The 24,654-nt window shown below is 37.0% G+C and overlaps 1 protein-coding gene across 2 annotated transcripts in view; it reads right to left on the reverse strand.

Moving 5' to 3' along the window:
- Positions 1–7,683: 7,683 nt before the first annotated feature.
- CNTN5 (contactin 5) overlaps positions 7,684–24,654 on the reverse strand; it is a 603,304-nt gene continuing 586,333 nt past the window's right edge. For both annotated transcript variants that reach the window (XM_088051481.1, XM_088051480.1), the window contains 5 exons: positions 21,306–21,415; positions 14,210–14,396; positions 13,636–13,748; positions 12,077–12,245; positions 7,684–10,442 (listed from right to left, as the gene is read on the reverse strand). In XM_088051481.1, the coding sequence (XP_087907607.1) occupies positions 10,339–10,442; positions 12,077–12,245; positions 13,636–13,748; positions 14,210–14,396; positions 21,306–21,415 (683 nt within the window). In that variant the 3' untranslated portion in view covers positions 7,684–10,338. The remainder of the gene's footprint in view (positions 10,443–12,076; positions 12,246–13,635; positions 13,749–14,209; positions 14,397–21,305; positions 21,416–24,654) is intronic.

Consider the following 24,654-nt stretch of genomic DNA (forward strand, 5'->3'; position numbering starts at 1 on the left):
AGCTGCTGTTCCAGCAACACATCTGGAGTTGTTTACCAGGGTTGTGATGAAAGCAAAACCTTCCAAGGTATCAGAAATTATGAAAATTGAACCCTTCAAAACAAGTTCAATATTCACAAGCCTTTGAAGCCCACCTCCACAGTGTGCTTTAGGGTGGGGTGGGTGCTTTCCTTCCCGAAAGAGATCATGCCAGGCTTTGCAGGAGCAATACAGCAAATGGAAGCACTGCTTCTCAGCAGCTGCTCAGGTTGGTGCTGGTATTGAGGGACAGAAGGGTTTTGTCTTCAGTCAGTTCAGAGTTACTGGTGGGGGAAGTTGTCCTCACCCCTCAGGCATGAAAGAGGCCATGAACAGAGGGAGCCTTAATTGACCTCTCCTTCCTATGACTGACAATTTAGAGTGAGGTGAACAGGCAAGAAGGGCAAGAACATTTGAACACAGGATCCTGTAGTTATCTGGTGTGTCTTCCATGAATTTTTAATAAGGGAAGGCTGTCCAAGAGGCACATCAAATTTGCCAGAAAGATATTTAATTTAATTCCTGTTTTGCTGTATTTTTTTTTTTTCTTCCAGATAGTATAATGAAATTCCTAAAACTTAAAATTATGTACTTTGGAAGAGTGGAGATTTTAAAGTCTCTTTTATTATACTTCTTTGCATTCATTTCTTGCTCTTATTATACACCAGATGTATGATCAGTGAGATCCCAGTTTCATATTTGTATTCCTTAAGTTGACAATTTGCATGTGTATTGAGGGGCTGCTATGGAGATAACCAAGGCTTTAAGAACACTGAGTACAATGTTTTTATTTATATTGTGTGTTTCCTGGGAATGATAACTCAGTTCTTGTCCTTAGGAGCTAGAGGAACAGTTCAAACTTTTTTCTTTTATCCCTTTTGCATCTATGGTAGCTTGAAAGGTTATTTCTCTCCCCCCAGGATTTCATGGTGTCCTTCTTGAAGCTGTGTCTCCTTTAAATTTACAGGTTAATTTGAAAATATGAATTGCTCATAGTAGTGAGTTGCTTCAAACTCTTCATATTAACTTACAGAATTTAAGTATAATTTATTTGCAACTCAACTCCTTTTGGCTTAAGTGAACTCATCCATTTGTGAGATGGAAGAAACACTCAATGCAGCTCTATTGACCCAGTCTGAGATAGTGACTCAGGACCCTGCAGTCCAGGAGGAACTTTGGCCCAAAACTAAGCCGATTCTGTGACAGGCATGGAAACCTCTGCAAAGCTTCCCAAATTTATTTTGTATCTGAGGGGGATTTTGAACAATCTAATATGTTAAAAATATGGACCAATATACTAAAGCACATCCTAATTGCAATGAAAGCTAAATAACTAAAGAAAGTAGCTGAATTGTCCATTTCTCAAATCTAGATATCCTGTTATCTATTAGCAGCATTTCAAATCACATCAAGTATATACAAAATGTCATCTATTTTTTTTTTAATCAAGGGGATCATCTGATGTACTCAATATCTGGTTGGTTCTACAGCCCAGATGGTTGAAGTACAGAAGGTCTAAAACCTTCCAGAGTAGAGCACACGGTGTCCAAAGCTAACAGGTTGCTTAAGTGTGAGTCAGCACAGCTTTCCTGAGGTTAGTTCAGCTCAGCAATAATGCTTGGAGCACCTGGGACTACTAAGAGTGGTTGGGTTTTTTTTCAGTGGAATGAACCAAACATATGTTTTATGTGAAAACACCCACAGCAGTCTGAAAAATATGATTAATTTTCTTAGAAACAGAAATGTAAAAGTTTAAATGAAAGTGTCAGTCACCAGATCTAGAAAGATGTCTGCCTATTTAAATCAGCCGCACGTTCAATGCAAAGTACACCAAGGCTTGTATCAATCCTTAAAACATGCTAGTGAGAGCTGAATGCCAAATAGCTTTCCACAAGGCCTGTTATGTTAATCACTATGGCAATCAGTTATTTATCATTCTTGTAGACACGTATTTTTCCATTACGCTAACAGGGTGGTTGATTGGATTTTGTTCATTAAATGGGCAGAGTCAAAACTGGTCTTATAAACTGCTGTTCAAGTTAATTAGTGAGTATGGGTGTACTCAGAAGCAGAAAAACGAAGTTTTAAAATTATAATCTACATCAATCAGGTCTCTTTACTACATTATATCAAAATCATTCCTCTTAGTGTATTCGGTATAAAACAGGGAGTAAAAACGCTGCATTTTCATTTCCTCCAGTCTCTGATGATCTGGCAGTAAATGTGATGTTGTTAGACATAAAAGAGTAGGAACAGATATTGGCTTTTCCTCTGCTGTCTTAGCTAAAACTCTCCCAGGGTCTGTGTATAGCTTAAAAATTGGTGTAAGAATAGGAAGATCCTAAAGTTTGTGTTTTTACAGTCTTGAGTTGATTAGCTATTAGCAGGTAACACAGATGGTCTGCAAGAGCTACCATGAGGATATAACCTAAACAGCAATAATTAGAGCAATAACAGTAAAGTCTTAAATCCAATCACTGGTGGAAATGCTAGACTGTGATTCTGGAGACCCAGTTTCAACTCTTACATTTTATGTCCATATGGGAGGGATGGTTTCATCAGCCTGGGTACATTAATAAGCTTCCATTCATACTTGTGAGTGTCCCTTTGTAAAACAGAGGAAGACACATTTCCTTCTTCTGTCTGCTGCAAATTATTTAAAGATCCAGCTGAGAATTTCACAGATCTCAAAAGCCTTTTCTTTCTAACTTGTATCACAACTGGGACTAGATTTGATTACTCTGGTCTTGGGAATTGGGAGTACTCTGGAACAGCATCTTTTCAGTGTTGGAGTTTTCTTTGTGAATGGTTCAGTATTCACTGGACAGATAAAGCAGGATCTTTGAATTTAAAGCATGTTTTCCAAACAGGAAGCAGAGGAGCTTTGGGAGTCAGTCTTTCACAGGTCTTTTTAGTACTTTGTGGTATGATAGCTTATTATTCACTGCCCTGCTGTCTCCAAACTGAGGAGCCGTAGTCCTTTTAGCCTTTCCCCAGGTGACAGATGTTCTAGATGATACCCTTGGTCACTTGAATTGTCTTTCTCTTTGCTATTTCTATTATAATCCTATCTGAGCTGTAAAGACCTCGGATGCACACAGTACCAGTACTGTTATAAAACCAAAATTTTGTGTTGCAGAAAAGTGATTTTTTAATCTTTCTCTCAATAGCCTTCCTGATGGAATTCAACTTAACATTCTAGAAGCTAGTGTATGGTGAGCCATGAGTTTCTGACTCCCTCTGAGATTATTTCAGGTTGGCTTTCATGAGTTCCACTTGTCAGGTCCACATCCAGCATTAGGTTTGCACAGTTTAGGTTTTCTTCATTTCGCATTTATTGGCATTGAAAGGTATCTGCTGCCTTTTCCTCCCTCAATCAGTTTTGATCAATCCATGAGTGCTTCAACATTACCTACCATTTCATTATCTGAAAGGGCTTTGTATCATCATAATGCTGAGATTTAGGTTTTCAAAGGAGATATAAGATGGCCAGACATCTCTCACATTGCCACTGAGCTCTGTAAAAATGGCAGCATCAGCCACAAAATGGACAGAAATCTTGACTGTCCTTTTTCCTGGCTCTATAGCACCCCACCAGGAACCTTGTGAAAAGCACTTATGGCACTACAGATCTTTCTGTACTGACATTCAGCAAATTCAGTTGGGTTTGCAGGGTGATAGGCTTCCACTCCCTCCCCCACCATTAATCTGGAGGGAAAATAGTTTTATTTCAGGTTGGTTTTGTTCGTTTGCTGGCCTATAAAAACAGATTTGTGTGTGTTTTTAACATCTTTTTCAGATGCTTACAATATCTTAACAGAATGCACTCTTTGATGAGAATTAAGAAAGAGTTCAGCAGCCATATAAGAACAGAAATGCTTTATTTTAATGTGTTTTATGAAGGTAAATATAATATAAATGTAACTATAATATATATAAATAATATGTATATAATATAATTATTTTATAATAATATAAATACTTTCTTAGTGGAGGGAAGAACAGTGGAAGTAGCTATTCCTTGAGCAAAGAGCATTTTTGCCAATATGCTGTCACACTGAAGTTTAAGGTGCTAAAGATCTCTCGCACCAGAGGACTTACAGTGTTGTAGATCTTAGTACATCAGAAACTTTCAAGAGATGTTTGGGTGTAATAAAAAATGGCCTAAAAGGAAGAACTACCATTCTGGAAAGCAAACTTGCAGAGATACAGAAACATTCAAGTGTACAAAATAGAACTCTGACAAAATTTTTGCCACTGCAAACCTGTTTTTCATGATGCAATAAAACATTCAGTCTGCAGCTTGCCAAAATTATTTGGCATTAAATGGACAAAGCTTTGTTAAGAGCATTAAAGACCAATATTTCTTATTGTATCTGAACTGGGCACCCAAGCAGATTTTTTATATGAAAAATTTGTACTGATGAAATTCCTTTCACTTCCCTTCAAAAGCTATGAGGTTTGCATCTATTCCCATTAGAAAGTCAGAAAGTGTTGACACAATGCAGTTGAAATCTAGCTTAGTGTTTTGGATAATCTAGTGCAGCCATTCTCAGACAGGTAAAAATGCTTTCTATCTTTTTGGAAGGTAAAAGGCTTACCATTTTGGATGGCTTGTTGGAAGGAAAACACTGCTAGGTCAAGAGGCAGGGTTAATTTCATGTCGTCCTCGTGGGAGACAGTGCCCGTGGACTCCCTCCTCCTTTTTTCCTCCTCCCCTCCATCCCTCTCCATACAAACACATAGCCTTTTCATTTTGTTACAGCACAGGGCAGGGGAAGGAAGGAGGGACTGGCCAGAGATTTGCTGAACAGAGTGAAGTACTGCTTTTTCATTTCTGTAACTGGAGCAAAAGGGACACTCAGTGTGCCATGGATAATCTGACTTTTACCAATATGACTTGAAATAAAGGTAATATATCTGGAAAAAATCAACAATTTGCTTTTGAATCTTGTCCTATTACTAATACCAGGCTTTATCCTTACCTCTACTGATCACCTGGCAGCCCATGCACTACAGTCTGGTGGTCAGAGCAGGACAGATATTGAGCTATTTTGCCTAAAGCACATGTGAAACTTGTTAATTAGCACAAACATACATATAAAACAAAAAATCTTCATCTAGAATGACTCTCTCCAAAATGATAGATATGGGTGTATAAAATAAAAATAAGGGAATGAGTTAATACAAAAGTAAGTAATTGACCTGGGGCTTCTTTTCTGGGTCATTCAGTCACTCCACGTGACAAATTTTTAAAGAATTATCAGGAGAACATATGGTTTTACTACCCTGTCTTAAAAAGTCCATTTTGTAGAAGATAAGAGATGGTGTCATTATGAAATGGAAATGCTTGTTCAGCCAGGGAGCAGAGCAATACAGCTTAAAGTAAAACTGTACTTGCTAAATCTTTGATCCAGATATGTCTCAATTGCTTTCAGTATCTTTTTATTCATTCGTTTTCTGTTATGGAAAGGAAATTGATATATTTTCCCATCTTATTTTCCATACAAAAAAGCAAAAAATGCTGAATAACTTTATGATTAACACATAGGATGCCTGCCTTTGCTATTCGTCTTTCTAACTGCATTTTTTCAGGAGCACTCTCATGTTTTTATTCGATAGTCTTTTTGAATTCATGAGTTTGTGCATAAAAGTGGAAAAAACCTCAACACCAAACTATACCAAAAGGGAGGGTATTTTCCTCTAGCCTGACATATGTATTTCATCACAATAAAAGATGAACCAAAGCATTCCACATTTCTTTATGAATTTCTTCTGATGACAGAGGTTTCTTAGACACTAAGGGGTATTTAGTTAATAATCTGACAGCAGAAAAGTAGCACAGGAAGCACAAATAACTGCACATCTAAATATTTTTGCCAGTTTGCTCAAACAGCTGACCTGTAAGAACCTGATAATTGACCTGACAGCTGTAAGAAGTAATGTGAAATTGTACAGTTATCCATAGATTTCTTTTTAGGCTTGTGAGGGTTTGATTTATATACACTAACATTATCTTGTTTAAAGTATTAAAAATATGAACCACAATAAGGACAAAGTTAGGTCTCTCTTTATTGGAATTGAGACAAAAGTCTTAAGGCAAACTCAGGACTTGTATTTTTGGAAGCAGCCTGTCTGTCAGCATGCTTAGTGAGACTGTTTGTAATAGCCTAAAGCCAACTAACCTGTTGTAATAAAATGCTGTTCATTTTCTCTTATCCTTGACAGTGTTTTGCTCAAAAGCATAGGAAGTAATTAAGAAGTAGAATGTCTTTCATCTTCAGAGGAACTGGGGTGATGGCCATAACAGGGTGAGAGTGGGTTGCAGTTGGGTAGAAGTTCTGATAGGATATGGATTTTCAATATGCATAGCTCTCCATGTCAGCAGAATCAAGTCATTACAGTTTTCTGTGACATTCATAACTAATTTAATGGAAGTCCTGATATAATATGCTATTTAAGCCATACCCATTTTGTAAGTGAAGTCTCAGTTCAAATGACTGTGGCAATGTATTTTTATTTTCAACATGGGCTTTTTGACTTCGTACTGTGTTGCAAAGTCATTTACTATAAATGTGCATTTCATAAAGGACTGATTGGGGATTATTAAGAGCTCAAATAAAACTAAAGAAAGAAAAATATTTGCTGTAATTGTGTTATCTGTTGTTCCATTTTTTTCTCAAAAGGGTATATGCATCCTTGAAAGTTATTCTATTGTGGTTAGTCACATAAAGCATTTCAAGAATAAGACAAAGGAACTGAACTCTTCAATTGAACATGACATGACCACACTGTGCTTTTGTGCCTCCACAGGCTTGGGGTACAAGTGACACTTGACAGAATGCTACAGAGAGTTCCCAGGAACTACGTAATAATTCAGTACATAGAGGATTGACCTTGGTCATCTTATAAAGCTCTTCTTTTCATGGGAATCACAGAAAGGTTTGAGTTGGAAGGGACCTTGGAGATCATCCAGTTCCAACCCCCTGCTGTTGACAGGGACACCTTCCACTATCCCAGTCTGCTCACAGCCACATCCAGTCTGGCCTTGAACACTTCCAGGGGTGGTGGGGGGTGGTATCCACAGCTCCTATGGGGAACCCATGCCAGAGTCTCACCACCTTCTCAGGAAAAGTTAGATTTCCCTAAAATTAATATAAATCTCTCTTCTGTTCATGATATTTTTAATGCAGAGAACCTTTATCTCTGAGGCTAAATTGCAGATTTATATTGCAATCTTCATTAAGTATAGTTTCATTTTGAGAATTCAGGCCTTCTTTTACCTCTCAGTTATTTAGATGTAAAAAATATTTACCAAAGAAAACCAAAAACCTGACATATGTATTTCATCATAGTAAAAAATGAACCAATTTGAAGATGAAACCGTTGCAGATTCATCACTTTCTTCTTGAAATCATTTAAAGGTTCTTGCTGCTGAAAACCAAATAATTGTGTCACCTTGAAGTCTATGAAGATAACTGAGGAGATGACAGGAGATAAGATAAAAGTCAATAAAAAGAGAATAATTTATTAAAAAGATCTAATGTTACAAGAACAGTACACAGAAACTATTATATTACTGTGTCTTCCACACTGTATATACCATTATATATAGCATATATACAGATTGTATACAATATATCTAACATTTTGATATGGGCCATGACAGTAACTTTCTTTTGGTCTGTGAAACAAGGTTTCTTTCTAATTATTTTTTTCTGAACAGATCCTGTGACATTATACAAAAATACAGCCTCCTCAGTGACTCTAGACTGCACTATTACAATCTTTTACATGAAAAAGGAAAAAGCTTTCCCTTGCAAAAAAGAAATGTCATGATAAGGAAACATCTTCTACAAAGTAACAAATAGGTAATACATAGGTACTTAAACATTTAAAACATGTTTATTAATATATTTAAGATGCAAAATACATATTCTGTTCATGTTGAATATAAAACATACCTCCTTTTGTCCCTGCAATACAACTACATTACCTGATGGTATGTTCAGTATTTCTATTTGTATCTTCATACTAGAGAGGGAGATGTGTCTAGATGGAGCTCTGTCTCCTTATCAGACTTTTATTCTTCCTATTAAGCATATCCATTTATTGTTAGAAAGTTTAACCAAATGCCATCAGCAGTGAATGTAGCCTTTTTGAATACTCTGAAATAAACTGCATTGGCAAGCAACTGTATAAAAAAATAGAGGAAATTATGCCTAACTAATTTATAAAATAGTCATTTGACTTTTTGGTTCATCACTTTGTTCTTATTTATTTTAACATTTTGGCAGATGATGGATTGCTGATGCAGGCACTCTGCACAGTAGCAATGCTGCTGTTTTACAAGGGACAGCAGGTAGTTACTCTATGAGTTTGCTCTATCAGCAAGGTACATTACACCTTCCTGTCTTTGATCTCAAAGGCTTTTCCAGAAGCAGAGATATAAAAGGCTTCTTCCTCTATATCTGCAGTCAATTCTTAGCTAGCTATCCTGCCTTTGTTTTCTGAGCAACATGGTGACTTAAGTAATTTTAAACACTGTTTTTTAGAAAATTATTTCAAATATTAGTGGGTAACAAAGATTTGAGTTGAACCTTCTCTGAAAAATTTTTCTGATAAAATATTCAAAAGCAAAAATATTTAGTCATCTTCAGCTTCTCACCTTTTTATGTCTGTTGTGCTTTCTTGGCTACTGTTTTGAAACAGCTGAGAAAGAGCACAGTTGCAGTGTATTATCTAAATGCCAAAAATTATTTTGCTAGTGAACAGGCAAAATAATAGCATTTTGAATTGGGAACCCACCAGCTAAAATAGGTTTTCATCAAAACTTTTAGAGGGATAGACAACTAGAAGAATCATGCTACTAGGACTTCCATGTTAACCATTTTTGACTTGATTCTTCCCAGGCAGTGCAATGTTTTTCCTAGGCATGATCCCCAGATATGTTAGCAAAATGCCACCCTTCGTAACACTGTGCACACCATGATAGAACAAACATGCACACCATCTTCCCTGGAAGTAATTTTTCCTCAGGTTCCAGTATGTGGGAAGGCCTTTCAGTGTAGAAAAATTGTCCAAATTGTCTATTGAGTAAAAAATTGTCTGGTACAGAAAAAATGGGGATTAAAACTGATAGCACACAGTACCTACAAGAATAATCTCCAGTGAGCTATAGAAATAGAACCAATTAGATAAATAATTGGAATGATGCTCTGTAGCACCTTTCCAAGTAATTTTTTCTCGGAAGCAAAGTTCTCCAAAATATATCCTACTGCAATCTGTATATATGTGGATAATGCCATCCTGAAAAATGTTAATATTCTCTTCATAATATGCTTTCACATATACTTCAACTTGAGTACGACCTATACAAAGCATAGAATGCTACCAGAAATTGGACTCGGAGGAAAAAGGAAAAGAGGAAGTTACAACTGAGAAGTGGTTGGGAAAAGTAGGTTTATCTCCTTGCATTGCTTTATTTGTCTACTTAGTAGCTTAATGTATACCATATTTCAATGTCCAGTGGAATTTTCATTGTCATATGCAGTAGGAACTGATTCCTTATTTTCTACTGAAAATTTCATTGGACAAGAAATCTTGTGGCATTTGCTAAAAAATTACTGGTTTCCTCCTAAGTTGTGTATAATAATTTTCCATTTACCTGGTAATAAAATAAATGGATTTTCTGCTCCATTTTGCTACATTCTGGGGTAAGCTGTCTAGTATTTAACTGACAATTCTTTTTGCTAATTTAATACATATTATATATTTTCAGAACAAGTTCTTTACATTTGCAGTGGTTTTTGTATATAAACTGTGTTTTTCTTCCTTGTCATTAGGAAAAACCATTTATCAGGGATGCAAGCAAAGTATTCAAAAGCAAAGCTTATCAAACTTTGTTCTATATTCAAAAAAGGATTTTTTTTCTCCAAACCATACAGGTGTACTGTATTAGACACCACCCCTTAAACACCTAATGATACATGACTGGGTTTACCAAATTTGAACATATTAAAAAAGGAAAATACATTTGACAGAAATTACCTTTGCTTACAAAAGTTTATTACATACAATCTGCATATTTTGGGCCAAAAAGGGTCTCCTCCTCAGAGGACTTTTACAAATAAAGAAGAGATAAAAACCTGATGAATTATTGACCGTGTCTCCAACACTCCTCTAAGTGCACCACAGGCATTTTGATGGGTCTTTAATCATTAGCTTGGGTTTTCAGTTTCTCCACGGACATAAAACTCCATCCCTTGGTGTCATCAAGCTAGAGCAAACAAATAACAACAACAACAAAGTCTGCAGCCTTCACCATGAGGTCGAAGGTACCATCAGTGCCAAAAGCAATGTTACAGAGGATGACGAAGTAGACAACACATGTAAGGTGGACTGAGCACTTGTTACTTTCCCTCCTGAAATGAAAAACAAAGTAATTAAGAAAAAAATGATGCATATTATTCTCAGTACATTTAGATATTAGCTTCTGCCCAAACTTATATTCTATTACTCTCAGCAAGAGACTAATTTTTAGGCAATGGGTTACCGTGTGAGAACTGTAGTCACAAAACGGGCTCCCTGCACAGATGAGATTTTATGACAATACCTACAGCAGCTCACTGGAGCTATAGGATCCTCATATTCAGTCTGCTATTTAATAGGAAATTCCAGAAGGGTGTACAGTTTTGTGTCTTAATCTTAAAAAAAAGCATTAGGTTGCAGAAGCTGCCCTGGGTCACAAATCTTTGTCCCAGAACAAGGAATGAAAGCCAGCCCGTGATCCCTCTGCTAGTCCAGAGGAAAAGGTGGCCTTTGGCCCATTAGTGCGGTCTTGATTTTTGACCACAGTGGTGTCTTTAGAGGCCATGCTAAGGGGAACTGTGCTCTGGGATGGTAGTGGCAACTATGGGAAGGGAACCAGACTGGGGGTTTTTTGGACAGCGATTGTCCTAAGTGAAACTAATGTGATATGCATAGTCTAATTAGATGGAGGACTTTGTGGCCTAGAATTATGGTTCTAAAGATACACGAAAAAAATATTCCATGGAGGAGGGCTTGGTGTCTTCTGCATTCTGATATTAGCACTGCAGTTTGTAGCCAGACTAGAGCTGAAATTGTAGTTCTACTTTGAAGTTCAGGCTCACACCTTTTGCTTAGTGCTCCTTAAGGACCAAAAAGCAATATTTAATAAAACTTTAAAGTGTTATCAGAAGGTTCTAATTAAAATGCCTTGTTCTGTTTAGGCAAAGATTATGTTATTTCTTCATTGTTCTTTCCACTAATCCTCCTATCCCTTACCTACCTTTGTAATATTGATACTTTAAATCCTTTCAACATACTACAGCAACTGAGGAGAGAGCAGATAGATATCATGATTTACCTAATGATAACACTTTAATACTGCTATAAGTTAATAATTAAATAAAGTAATAATTATGCAAGGGAGTCACTGGAACTTACAGTGAAATTCAGCTTACTCTCAAGCAGGCATGTACACAGGGGTCAGCTACCTAAATACATGCCACTTCAACTGTGTCACGTACACCTCTGGCTGGTGGTGCAGAATGATGTGTGTATCCCCTAAATCCCACATCCCTTCTGCCTGCTCTGTTTGGGATGCCTTAGGACATTGAAGATGTCCTTAGGCACTTGTGCCTTAATACTAAAATTCAGAAGATTAGCTGAATTGCTGTCAAGGCTCCACTGCTGGTCTCTGTGGATTGCATCACAGCTGACTATATTGCTATTTGAGACACCAGTGCACATATAAACATCTATAGCTCAGGTAGGTTTTTAGATGTCATCCTCAAAAGGGAGAAATTTCCTATAAATCATCTTTGTGCATCAGCCTCACATGGTTGCCTCAGATGATCTTAAACATCCCATGTATAATTAGATACCTTTGTTTCAGCATAGAACTAAAGGTTCAGATCAGCTATTTTATTTAATAGCTAAAGAATTGTGAGAAAATTTTTTTTCTGGTAGAGAATAACAGAGTTAATGAGTATTACTATAATCACCACACTTTCAAATGTAAGTGTAACTTTACCTGAAAAAGATGGAACTCTGATCTGGGGACTTGCAGTCCCATCCCCTCCTTCACTGACTGCACAGACCTCAATGATGTAGACCCCAACATCAGGAAGAAGTACCACTGCAGATGTTTTCTGTGTTTCTATAACCTGGCTATTGCTCTGGCCCTCTTGCCGAAATAACACCTGTGGTGGATAAAGCAGACAGTGGTCACAGTGGTCATTCTGTGGCTCTGTAGCAGACATTTTGTATAGATGTCACTATGCAGTCACTGCAATGTTCACTGTTTCATGCTTTCATTAGGGATTTCCTGACATTGCATTTCAACAGTTTGCTTTTACTCTTCCTGTCCTGCAGTGGCTTCAAAACGGTAATAGCAAAATATTATAGAGATCCATGGATGTGAAAGGACACAGGTTATGACCTAGAGCAAGGACAGAGGACTTGCCCTCTCCAGCACTAGGTGTTGCACAACTTTATCTCCAAAATTTAAAAATTTATTTTGAATTCCACTTGGTTCAAGTTCTTATCCCAAAGTTCATCTTGATATTCACATTTTTGGCTCAAGAACCCAACTTCAAACGGAAGGAAAATAGCCTGAATAATGTATTTACTGTGTTTACCTTAGCTAGCTAAATCAACTGACGACAGCTCAGATATGTCGCTGCATTTGCTGTGAAACTCAATACAAATTTATGGCATGTGGGAGGAAAGCAAGGCAGCATGTAGCTGTCTTTTTGGTATTTCTGCATAAGAGTTTCTGTTCCCAGAGAAAATTGAAAAGGTCAGAGAGGTGTGAAAAACCAAAGAAGTCAACTCAACTGTTTCAGAATATCAACTATTCTGATAAAGGTTAGAACAGTTTCTGGTTTATTTGGGCCATTTCATACTTTCTCAGTGATATTTCCTGATGTATCTGTGGAGATATAAGTTTATAGTCTATCGAAATGACTTGATAAGGGCTTCAAAAACACCCAGACCCCACACTTCTCTAAAAACACTGAAATCATTCTACTTTGATTTAAGGTATTGCAGTGAATTCTGTTTCTTACAACTTGTTATTTAAGTGTTAATCTGGATTTTAATCTTCAACAACTTCAAAACTTTGAATTCCGGATGTTACCACCAGTGCTGTTGAACATCATTAACATGATCACAAAAAACACCTGAAGTTCTTGTGCTTCTGCTTCAAAAAATATTAATTTTAATGTAAATTAAAGATATCTCATTGTTCTGCATTTCCCTAAATCTTACTGCAGTTACAGTTGAATTGAAGAGTTATTAGGAATTTCATTTCATTCTGACATTATTAATAGCCACTGCTGACTCAGAGGTTGAGTCCCACAGATAGAGTCAGATAGAATTTGGTATTTGAAAATCACAACACAAAAATATGTTGGGACATTTCTCTCATTTTAATTTTATTTATTGCTTCTCACAGTACAAGCTGATTTGAGACAGTCTGTATAGAATGCTTCACTTGCACAGAGGAACAAGAAAGGGAAAAAAGCCAGCAGGGAAGAGGAGCTATTGCTTGGAAGAGAGAAAGGTGAGCAAGGAAGGTAAAGCACTAACCTTGTAACCCATTACATCAGATTCATTAGCTAGAGGTCTGACTGGCTCCCACCCAAGAGACACATGTGAGCCATCCTGTATCCACATAATATTGCCTGGTGCTTGGCTGGGAGCTGAGAAAAAAAAATAACATGTACACATATATATTTTATAGGTAGTTTCTTTAAAAACAAAAGAAAAGTATTTTAATCTTGCATTATATTTAAAACTGGTAGTGTTACCAGGCTTCCAACTCTAGATGGAACATTTAAGACTTTTTTTCATCAGTGGTGTAATTTAGTAGATGATAGAGTATTTATAGAGTATTTATTCCACCCACCCCATAAATTCCACAAAGCTTATGCACTTGAACCCTTTTCTCTCGCTTTGTACAAAAATGCCTTGTTTTCTAGGAAATTAACCTTTGCTATGAATGCAAAGTCATATGAATTCATGTCTAAACATCAAAGCAAAGCCATGAATCAAATCTCTACATGATTCCTGATTATGATACATTTTTAATAAATAAAAACCCAAGGGGGCAGAGGTTGCTCCCTGATTTCTTACTTTTAGCAAAGGTACTGAGATTACTTACGGGATTTCTTGGTTGCTGCGTGCACAGCAGTGCTAGGTGGTCCATACCCTGCAGCATTGTATGCCCTCACTGTTAGGTGATATAATGTGTTTCCTTCTAATCCTGTCAGGAGGATGGATGACTCATTTCCCTCTGTTTTGACCTTTTCAGCTGCTTCTTCCTGCTGCATGTCCTTCCAGTAACCAACCTGCCAACAAGCAACCAAACGAAGGATTAATATAGGCACCTGGCAAGCTCATGCTGCCAGATGCTTGTGCTTGTTATCCTGTGGAGGATGTTTTTGCCATTTATGCCTTTTTCTGATCATCAGATCCCTTTAAGCATATGGGATTTGCAGCTTGACCTCAAACCATGAAGTGCTCTCTTCTCCAAAATGGCAGGACTTGGAATATGGTGGTGTGACCTGAAGCACATGGAATAGCTTCTACTGGCACAAGAGGAGGTTGCTGTAAGATGGAGGAGCAGAGGGCAAACTTTGGCGGGGAGCATCCATCATTAAAGGACACCCTTCAAGGAGAACTCATCCTCTGGCAGGTCACCAGAATATCTACGTTCACCCTGGAAAACTGACTGTATCTGTTAAGAAGTGTTGTGAGCAATATTCTCTTCCTGGCCTGGTGCAACTCAGATCCAGGAGATTTCTTATCAGTCCAATGAATAGGCAATGACAGAACAATGATGCAAATGTTTCAATCATTTGAAAAATCTTAACAGAAGAAAAAGAAGGAAATTGATTTGGTTTTAGTTCTTGGATACAAAGAGGTTCCTAGTAAATGAAGTTTTGATAGTATGTTTATGCCCTTCCTTTTCAGACATAAAATGAACGCCTAAATGATCTTTGGTGGTTCTTAATTCTTATTCTTCAACATATTTAAATTTATCATAATCTCAAAGAGGTTATAAAGCTGAGCAGAGAATTTGGCCAGTGTCCGTCCTCAAGGACCAAGCATTTTCAGGGCCTAACTGGAGAAAATGTATCTGAGTTACACAAGTAAGGGAATTCTCATGGGGCCCTATTTTGCCTAAGAGGAGATGTCAGTAACATGCCATTCAAAGACCTATACTCAGCTTACTGTTATTCATGCTGAGACCTACTTGCACTTCTTCCACATTTTGACCTTTTGTGTGAAGCTGGTTATTTCTTAATAAGTTATTTACATTGTATCAGGATAACTTTTCCTCTGAGAAAAAAGGTCACAGACAAGGCAGAACTCTTAAGAATGTCTCCCAGGAAATGGCAAAACAAAAAAACACCAAGGGGTTCACAGGAAAATAAGACCAATGAGCACAACGCTGACCTTTTATAATTGCATTAGGACTGCCATAAAAAAAAAGATCTGAAACAACCTGGTTGCAAAAATATACATTTGAGGTCCTATCTTTACTAGAGCAAAGTGTCTCTGTTAACTTTGGTTGAGGGTATGTTAGTTTGTGTCAGCCCATAGTCCACTCTTCCAACTGTAAAATTCAAGCATTTGTCTTTTGTATGTGTGCCTGCATTATCCCATGTTAAAATGCTGTTGCTTTAATTCTTAGATGAATTACAGCTCCATTCACAAGTGTAGCTGCAGTCACTTGTTCTGAAATAAGTGTGATTCACTGAGGTATTTTGCTGGATGAATACTTGACCAAAGCTAGTGATATCTGAAATAACACCTATTCAGAGTCAGTTTTCTTTTCTTGAAAAGAAAAAGGAATCAGTAACCACTTATTCACATTCTACTACTGAATCTCCAATGCTCATTATCTCTTGGGCAGTCAGATTCCTTTCATTTAACTTGTGATGCATCTTTACAAATTTGGTGCTATGATGGTGAGAACTGCACAATACTGAGCTCTGTATGAACAGGCAGTGAGAGGGACAATGTGTCCTGGAGACCGTATCATCCAGATAGTGTCGTCTGCTGAGGATCCAACAAGAAAAGGGTCAGAAAGGAAAAGTGAGCTGACTAAGCTTCCACAGGTGAAGAGTAGCAGGGGTGGAAACACAATTGAACTTTGTCTCCTTTTTCTAGAAAGCCAGGAGCAAAATTACATGTAGCTATGTTTATTCACAGGACACACCATGTCTCATATTAATGAAACGTTAATGAATTAACTATGATCTCTTTTTTAATTTTTTTTTTTTTTGCGGTAATGAATTCATTCATTTGTTGATGATCAAAGGAAATAAAAGAAGAAGTGGTTATAAAACAAAGAAGTTCAGGCATTATTGACTGAGGTAGATGGTATAGGGATTTACATTGACACTTGAATTGAAACAGAGATACTTCTGATGTTTAAAAGTGAGGGACATATATCTTAAAATAGAGGGTTTGTTTATTTAGACTTCTCTGCATTTGCTTTTTTAAATCTTATTTTCTGTAACCTTAATTTAAACTTCTCAGAAGAGATCAATAACACAGAACATGTTTTCATTAATATAACAATAACATAATATATATATACATGAATACATATATATAACATAAATATACTAATATTCAACAACAGTGAATATTGATAATAGCATGAAGCATAAATCACTAAAGAGTAGCCCATATCTGAAACAAAAAGGGGGAATAAAGCATTTTGTTTGTTTAATGCATTATTGTTTGTGAGGTTTTACATTTTTTCTGAAGAACTTTGTCTTGATTTTAGTCAAAAAATAGTAAACTTTGACCCTTGATTTCCAGAGACCCATCTCTTCAAGCTGGAGAGGAGCAACCTGCTTTGCTCTGATCATGGGTTGGGTAATAGTTAAAAACAAATCTTAGTAAAAACAATTTCTGACTAAAATTATTCTACCTCTGATAGTTGCAGACCACTTGGATTTTTAAGTTAAAAAATATCTTTAAATGATACTATTTTCCCTAAGTAGGTTTCTAGGTTATACAGTCTTTGTCTTAATCTGATCTAACTGCATGTCATCTTCACTAAATGCAGTAAAGTCAGAGTTATTAACTGGATATTCTTTCTGTTGATCACAGAAAATTAAAGCTACAAATAAAGCATATCAAGTAAGAGCCTAAATCAAGAAGAAGCTCTTGCTTTTTCAGGCTGTGGTTAAAATATCCATATACTCTTTCTAAGTGTACTTCACTAAATAAAAAGAAAACAAAAATACAGTACCATGTAGGAATAATTATCTGTTCCATCATGAAAATAGATAAAATGCAGATAAGAAGCAGCAAAATATTGAGTAAATCTCTTTGAAAAGCCATAAAATGACTTTATTAAATATATAATATAATAAACCAAGTTATTATATGAAGTAATACTCTCTAAAAATGACACTCAAGGTTTTTTCTTTTTTTTTGTTATTTTTAACTTTGCTTATTTGTTTGCTTCAAATCTGTTCCATCATGAAAATAGATAAAATGCAGATAAGAAGCAGCAAAATATTGAGTAAATCTCTTTGAAAAGCCATAAAATTACTTTATTAAATATATAATATAATAAACCAAGTTATTATATGAAGTAATACTCTCTAAAAATGACACTCAAGGTTTTTTCTTTTTTTTTTTTGTTATTTTTAACTTTGCTTATTTGTTTGCTTCAAGTTGATCTTTTGATTGTATTAGCCAAATTCCTATCCCTCAGAGGAATTCCAGCAAAAGAGGCATGAGTTTTTTCATTTATACTTAAGTATTAGCCTTATCATTCTGGAAAAGAAAAAAGAAACCCAAAATATCTTTTCTTTCAGTCAGTAATTCTTTCTGTTTTCCTTCCTTACCAGTAGTGAACGAGAAAGAAAACATTGCCTCGGGCTCAAAAAGATTTTATAACCTTCAGCTTATAGATTCCAAACAATAGGTATGAACAACACACTGTATTTTTCCACAATTCTGACAAAGTTTTTGAGCTACTTATGCTTTATCAGACTGTAGCTGGCATATATTTAGTAAGGTCAGGCAGACAGCTGACAAACCCGTACTGAAGGCAGGAATAATATGTGCTTTGGAAGATGCAAATGAGGGCAGCAAGCCCTGCATAAAACTCAAGTGACATAACAGTTAACACTGCCTTTCAAGGATGACAACGTGAAATTGGACAAGCTCCTTTGTCTTTCATTACTCCTTAGTACGAAGTGCAAGCAGGGCCAGAGTGAAAGTGGGTCACTGTGAACTTGTCCACATTTACTAAATATTCTGTCACTTTTGTTGATTGAAGCCCAAACATCCAAGTGTTAAGAAATTAGCTGTACCTTTTATAATGCTGTTGCCAAAAGTCCAGAAATGTGAAGATTGTGTAGGAGGTTATCACTGCTATGATGACCACAGCCAGAATACGAATTGAGACATTAAAACAGAGTGGCTAGTCAGATTGTTTTGCAATCAGATTGAACTGAAGGCAACTCTTTGCTTATGGCCCACAATAATTCTACATTAGGAAATAATTAAAAAACAAAAAAGTATAAATAATTCATACTTTTATCAAAATTACTGGATTTCTGTGCATTATCTATTTGCTTTTTGTGGATTAAAGGAGTACTATAGGCTTTGTTTTGCACTGCACTGTACAAATGATGAACTTTTGAAATTAAGAGTCTTCCCAACAAGTGAAAGAGACTCTTAAGAAAGTAAGAAATATGGAAAACATAAAGCTGTTCAGTACTTCTGTGGGGTTTTTTTTTGGGCGGGTGAATTTTAGCCCCAATGTCTTCCTACACAGACTCCTTTCCTTTTTGCACAGTGGGGATGCTTTTAAGGCAAACTGTCAGTGTGTTAGGAAAATTGGGTTGATAGTGTGGACTTAGTGTACTTAAGTGACTATTACAATGCACTGACTCACTGTACTGATCCCATAAATCATTACCTCCTTCCTGATGAAATTCTTCACAAAAATGGAACTGAAAAGATCTAGCGATACCATTCTTAGAAGTTATTCTCTCCTGCTGAACTGCGCAGAAGAGCAACGTTTACTTTTATGTTTACTGAGTAAGTGCTGCTCAGATTGTAATTATTCCTGTGAAGATGGAGAAGACCAAACTACTCCATGAAAGGTTTGTCTGTCAGAAAGTGGGCAGAGGAATTCTGGCTAAATGAACAAAGACAGAAAGGGCAGGATGTGGGTGGGTAAGGTGGGGAGGAAAAAACCACCCCCATCTCCCCAGATAAAAGTAGTACTTTAAAAGGCATTACTATTTAGAAGGCTCTTCTAATTCCTTTGTGGGAGGAGGTACAAAGGAAAAGTGAATTTTGAAATGAGAAATCCATGAGAGACATATAGCTGGCAAATATTATTGTTTGGGTCAGAGTATGCCAAACTCCAAAGGTCAGAGCACTTTCCAAGTGCAGAAGACCAGCTCTGACACAAAGGAAGCCCACTGTCCTACCTGTAACAGCCATCTCTTGTTAGGACACACCTGTAGAGCTAAGGGAAGTGTTATGTGACAAGTAATCAAATGCAAAATCCATTCGCATTATGAAAGGATAAGTTTCTAGGGAAATAAATTTGAATTTCAGAAAGAAAATATACTTTTTTATTTTAAAATATGTAATGCAAAGTTAATAAAACATTTTGAGAATCATTTTGATTGAAGGAATGAGAATAAGAGTGAAAATAGTAGGTATAATTTAAAAGATGTTAAGATATCTGAGAGAAAATAACAAACCAGCCACCTTTCTGAAAAGAAAAAAGAGAGGGTGAAGCAAGTAAGTTATTTCAGATGACAAAAGACCGATCTCAAGATTGAAGTCAGGTTAGTAACAAGTGGAGCACTTCAACATGGAGAGGAATAGTATTTGTAAGATGAATATCATCTGTATCAGATACAGTTTTGTTCTCTTTATAAATATCAGGTTTAAAGGTAAAATGGTCAAATATGACTTTTGCTGCATGAAGCAAGCTATGTGCAAAAGAATAGAAACATATTTAACGTAAGGAAGAAGTGGGAGAAAAGAGCAATGAAATAACTGACAGGGGGTTAGCAGAGTTCAGAGTGCAGATGTAGATGGGAAAAAGACCTGAACAAATGCTAGACCCGAGGGGACATGCCAAAATCACAGCCCATTTGGACTGTGATAGATATTAATAGAGATGTTGCTATGCAGTATATCAACAGGCTACAGAAACAGGCAAGAAAATATTAACTGGCTGTGTTTGAGCTATGAGGCACATGTGTGGTCCTGGTCATGGCTGACAACACCTGAGAAGGTGTTGGCTCTGGTGCTGCCCAGACACCTGCATTTCCTTCCTAAGGCTATTAGTGATGGTCACCAGCCCCTGGGGAGGCCCAGGCATGCTACCAGGGAGACACCCTGTGCTAGGAGATCACAAGATATCTCTTGACACTCACATGATTGATGTCTGCCTCAGACCTACATGTTTACCCTTTTTGCAGTGTTACTGTAGAAAATCAGGAATGAGTCAGCACTAAAGGTCTAAAGCAGGACAAATAACCTGCATCCCAAAATCAGTTAATTTAGTTTGGCTGGACTATTTAATGAGGATCAGCACAGCCTGATCCACAAGGTCGCGGGGGTTGTGGTGGTGGCCCAAAAGAATAGACAGGTATACTGCTAGATCTATCTGTTCCTGGAGGTTTGGATTGCAAACTGTATCCAAAAGTGCAAGGAGGTCCCTTGCCAGGGCTGGTTCACTCTCCCAAGACAGGAAGGGCTGTCTCTAAGCAGAGTTTTATTTATGGACTGTGCAGCTGCTGCTTCCCTCTTGCCATCCTGTTGTTCCGGTCTGCCCAGCAGATGTCCCTCGGTCTCTGTGGGATGAGAGCACACGGATGCAGAGGCTCTCTCTTTTCTCTGTGCTGGTTGCTGTCAGTAAATAACAAGTTGGAACTGGTCGCTTAGAGCTGGAAACAGTCAATACCTAATTTTCCCCAGCCTGTGAATGATGCATGCTGGGTCACTTGCAGTTCTTTCAGCTCTTTTTGAAGTGACAAAGAGATGTTATAAGAACTGGTGTTGAACAGTTTTCAAGCACAAATAAATAAAAAATGTTCTGGTGCTACAGCTGTGACTGCTGTTCCACAGCTAGTGGTATGTATGCTAAAATGAGCATAATTCCTATTGAAGTTTCACTAGTGCACATGTTAACAGAATGCAACACTCGCAAAAGCAACAAGACTTCTCATTATGATATTCTGTGTTCATACCTCGAATCCCTGTGGTCTTCCTAGACTTTCTTTAATATGTTTCCACGCAACAAGAATCTCTGATACAGACAAACTCGTAGCTTTGACATCGATGGGAGCAGCAGTGGGTTCTGTATTAAGAAAAATTGAAACAATAAACCTCCACTGTAACAGCTTGTATTTATCAAAAACACTCGGTCTGAAACTGTCATTTACTTCCTTTATTCTACCTTAATACTCACAAGAAGGCATGACACTTAGGGGGAACATGAAAAGCTGAACAAGATGAAGAGATTATTATTGTTGTATTTCTTTAGTTGTGTCATGCTACATCAATATCTCATCACTGATGACGGTTGCAGCAAACTGTGAAAGAATCTCTTGTCTGTGATTTTTTTAAAAAAAGCTTTAATATTTGTATATGTGTCCCCTGCCTCCACACACCCCTTTCACAGCCGTAACTGCAGCAGTAAATGGAGCATTCATTCTATTTGTGGCTTCTTAGTGCCATTCTGCCAGCTCAGGGTGAGCAATTCCTTGCTGAGGTGCTCACTCAGTCCTGCTCTGGGGCAATACTGAGTAGGAAGTGATACCCAGGGCTGTAGTGAAATGCTATGTGAAAAACTTTTTTAGGACTATGTTATCATCGAAGTCACAGGTGCCAGTGTTTGGGATGTGCCACCTTCTCTCTGCTGTGAAGCATTTACTGTTTTAGGCCTGGGGTGCACATTTTTATAAAGGCACCAAGAGTTAAGGTTTGTCCCTCCAATTAGATGTGTTTGTTACGATTGGCTCTCTGTCTGTGTTTCTAGCTCTGTGCCATTCATAAGACACTCACTCTGCAGTCCTGACCTCCTGATTATCTGGAACAGAGGAGCCTTCCTGCCCTCCAGCATGGCAGGGTGTCCTTTGGTGACACTGGGACGTGGCTAGGATGCTCACCAAAGGCTGTAGGATGCTTTACATGCTTTACATGTGGCTTTACATGCCACACTTGCCCAACAGTGTTGTGCCTCTGTACTTTCACATCAATGAACGCTTTATAGAGGACCAGCTTCTTTCAGTGGCTGGGAAGTTGAGTAAATGTCCCAAGATATTTTCCATGACAGGCCACTGAGCACCCCACCACTCAGCTGTGTTACCTGTGACAGTACACTGGGAGCAACAAGTATCCAAAAATTGTCTTGTATGAAACAGGGACATGAGTCAAGGAAATTTGGTATGTCTTCTGCTTTATTACCTAAATATGACTGAAAACTTTCTAAAAGACAGGCTGTGGAGGCAAGGCTTCTACATATACTGTGCAGTACACAAAAGGGCATTTCTCCACTTCTCTGGTGTAGTTCACTTACACGGCAAAAATGTGCATTCACATTCCCCTTTAGTCATGGAACTTGTGATTTCTTTCTTGGCCTAACATTCCTCATTACATTTCTAATGTATTGATCTGTTCCTGAAAGGCAGGCAGAAGTCTTGGTTTTATGTCATAGGGAGACACATCAAAGAGCTTTCTGAAAAATGGGGTTTGGGGACTTGTTTAACAGGGTTACAGAAAAGGAGTTTCCTTCCAGAACAGCCTGACATAAAATAATATATTTTTCTTAGTGATCAGACCAGCTAATATGTAAGATACCTAATATCAGTGTTAACTCATTAGCTACCCTCCTTTCTCTGCAGGTGGTGTTGGCACTGTTGCCCACAAATATTTTTGACATGACTCATATAAATTTTTCATCCTTTTTGATGTCAGACTTTTAATGTTTGTTACTCTTTTTTTGATCTCTTTTTTGATTTGCATCTGAGGAAAAGAAATAATTCTGATGTGATACAAAGTGGTGTTTGCCAACAATGAGTATTACTAGTAAGTATGAAATATGTTTGAAACTTTTTAGGTAATAAAGAATAAAAAAAAAAGTATGTTCAGGAACAAGAGAAATGATGTTTTGAATTCAATACTGAAAGAATTGCATTATGAAGAAATATATTGCTCATAATATGATTTTCTGTTCAACGGTTACATCAGGTTTTCTATTTTATGTACTGCTAAGATTTGTGTGGAAAAAGCTATTTTCTAGTTTTTGTATTATTGAAGCAATTACCTTGTTGTCAGAAAAGATTGCAGTGGGATAAATAATTTGAGATGTACACAAAATGTTGTTTGGCAGACTTTACATTTTCTATAAATGCAGGTATCATTTCCTCTTCATAGCATTCACTAGGAGTGGTTTATACATTGCTTGAATAGAAACATAGAATATTTTCTGATATTTTTTTAAAATTGTTTTCAACAAACGGAGCAGAAATAGTTTAGATTTTTTTTATGTGAAGAAAATGGATTTCTCACATATTCAGAAATAATTCACTGCAGTTTCACTGATATTAGGCACTGAGAATGGTGTTCAGCAAAACAACAAAAATCATATATTTGGGAATAACATATAAGGGTCTGAAAGTTTCTGGAGACTAAATAGCATTTTTTATTGATTCAGATATGATGAGGACCATATAATTTCTGGTGATATAATACAGTCTGTGGTTCACTCCAATGTCATGCTTTATTCTCTGTGTCTAAAACTAATGATAAGTTTGATAGGTTCATTAGCTTTTTCTATTATGGCCATGGATGTTATAATCATACTATTTCCTTCAGATCTTGTTATTATGCTAAACTTATAGGTGTCTGCCTAAGGTCATACTTCCTGAGAAAAGAAGAAAGGCCATCTTTAATATTCCCTGTTTAAATTAAAGATGCAGTACAACAAGTTCTCATAAGCCTGTGTGCAATGTCCATGGAACACTGTCTTTCCCTCGCTCTGCAAACATATTTTAAAGAAACATGATCAATATGTAGGTCTTTGGGATAGCTGTAAAATGGCAGGACATTTTTCTTTGCTAATGTTCAGAGAGGAAATCCTGAATTTTGACACTGGAAAGTAAAGAAAAGGATCACTTGCTAGTGTGCTGTACCTGTTTATGACTTTAAGCTGATCTGTTTTCCTGAAATATTCATCCTTAAGGATTTCCACATGATCTACTTTAAAAAACAAGTCCAAGAGCTTACTCAAATTTATGTTGTTTTAATTCTTCTATGGAACAGGCCCTCAGTCAGGACTACTCAACCAATCAGTTTATATCTATTCAGTTCTTATTTTGATTCCAAAAAGGATTTTTACAAAGTAGTCTTACTCAAAAGTTGAGCTCTTATTTGCAGCTAAGAACCCCAGTCTGAGAAATTGCATTATGACTGCAGGCAGTTCTTCATAGCTGAGATTTTGGGATTTCAGCCAGCGTCTATTTCTGTGATAATGCCTCTCCGTGGGAAAATCCACAAGAGATACATCAGAAGAAAAATCAGGAAAATTCATCCCTC

Source organism: Pseudopodoces humilis, chromosome 2 (assembly GCF_049639895.1).
Source record: "Pseudopodoces humilis isolate 2021_Gansu_Grassland_sample_001 chromosome 2, ASM4963989v1, whole genome shotgun sequence".
In the NCBI taxonomy this organism is placed as follows: domain Eukaryota; kingdom Metazoa; phylum Chordata; class Aves; order Passeriformes; family Paridae; genus Pseudopodoces; species Pseudopodoces humilis.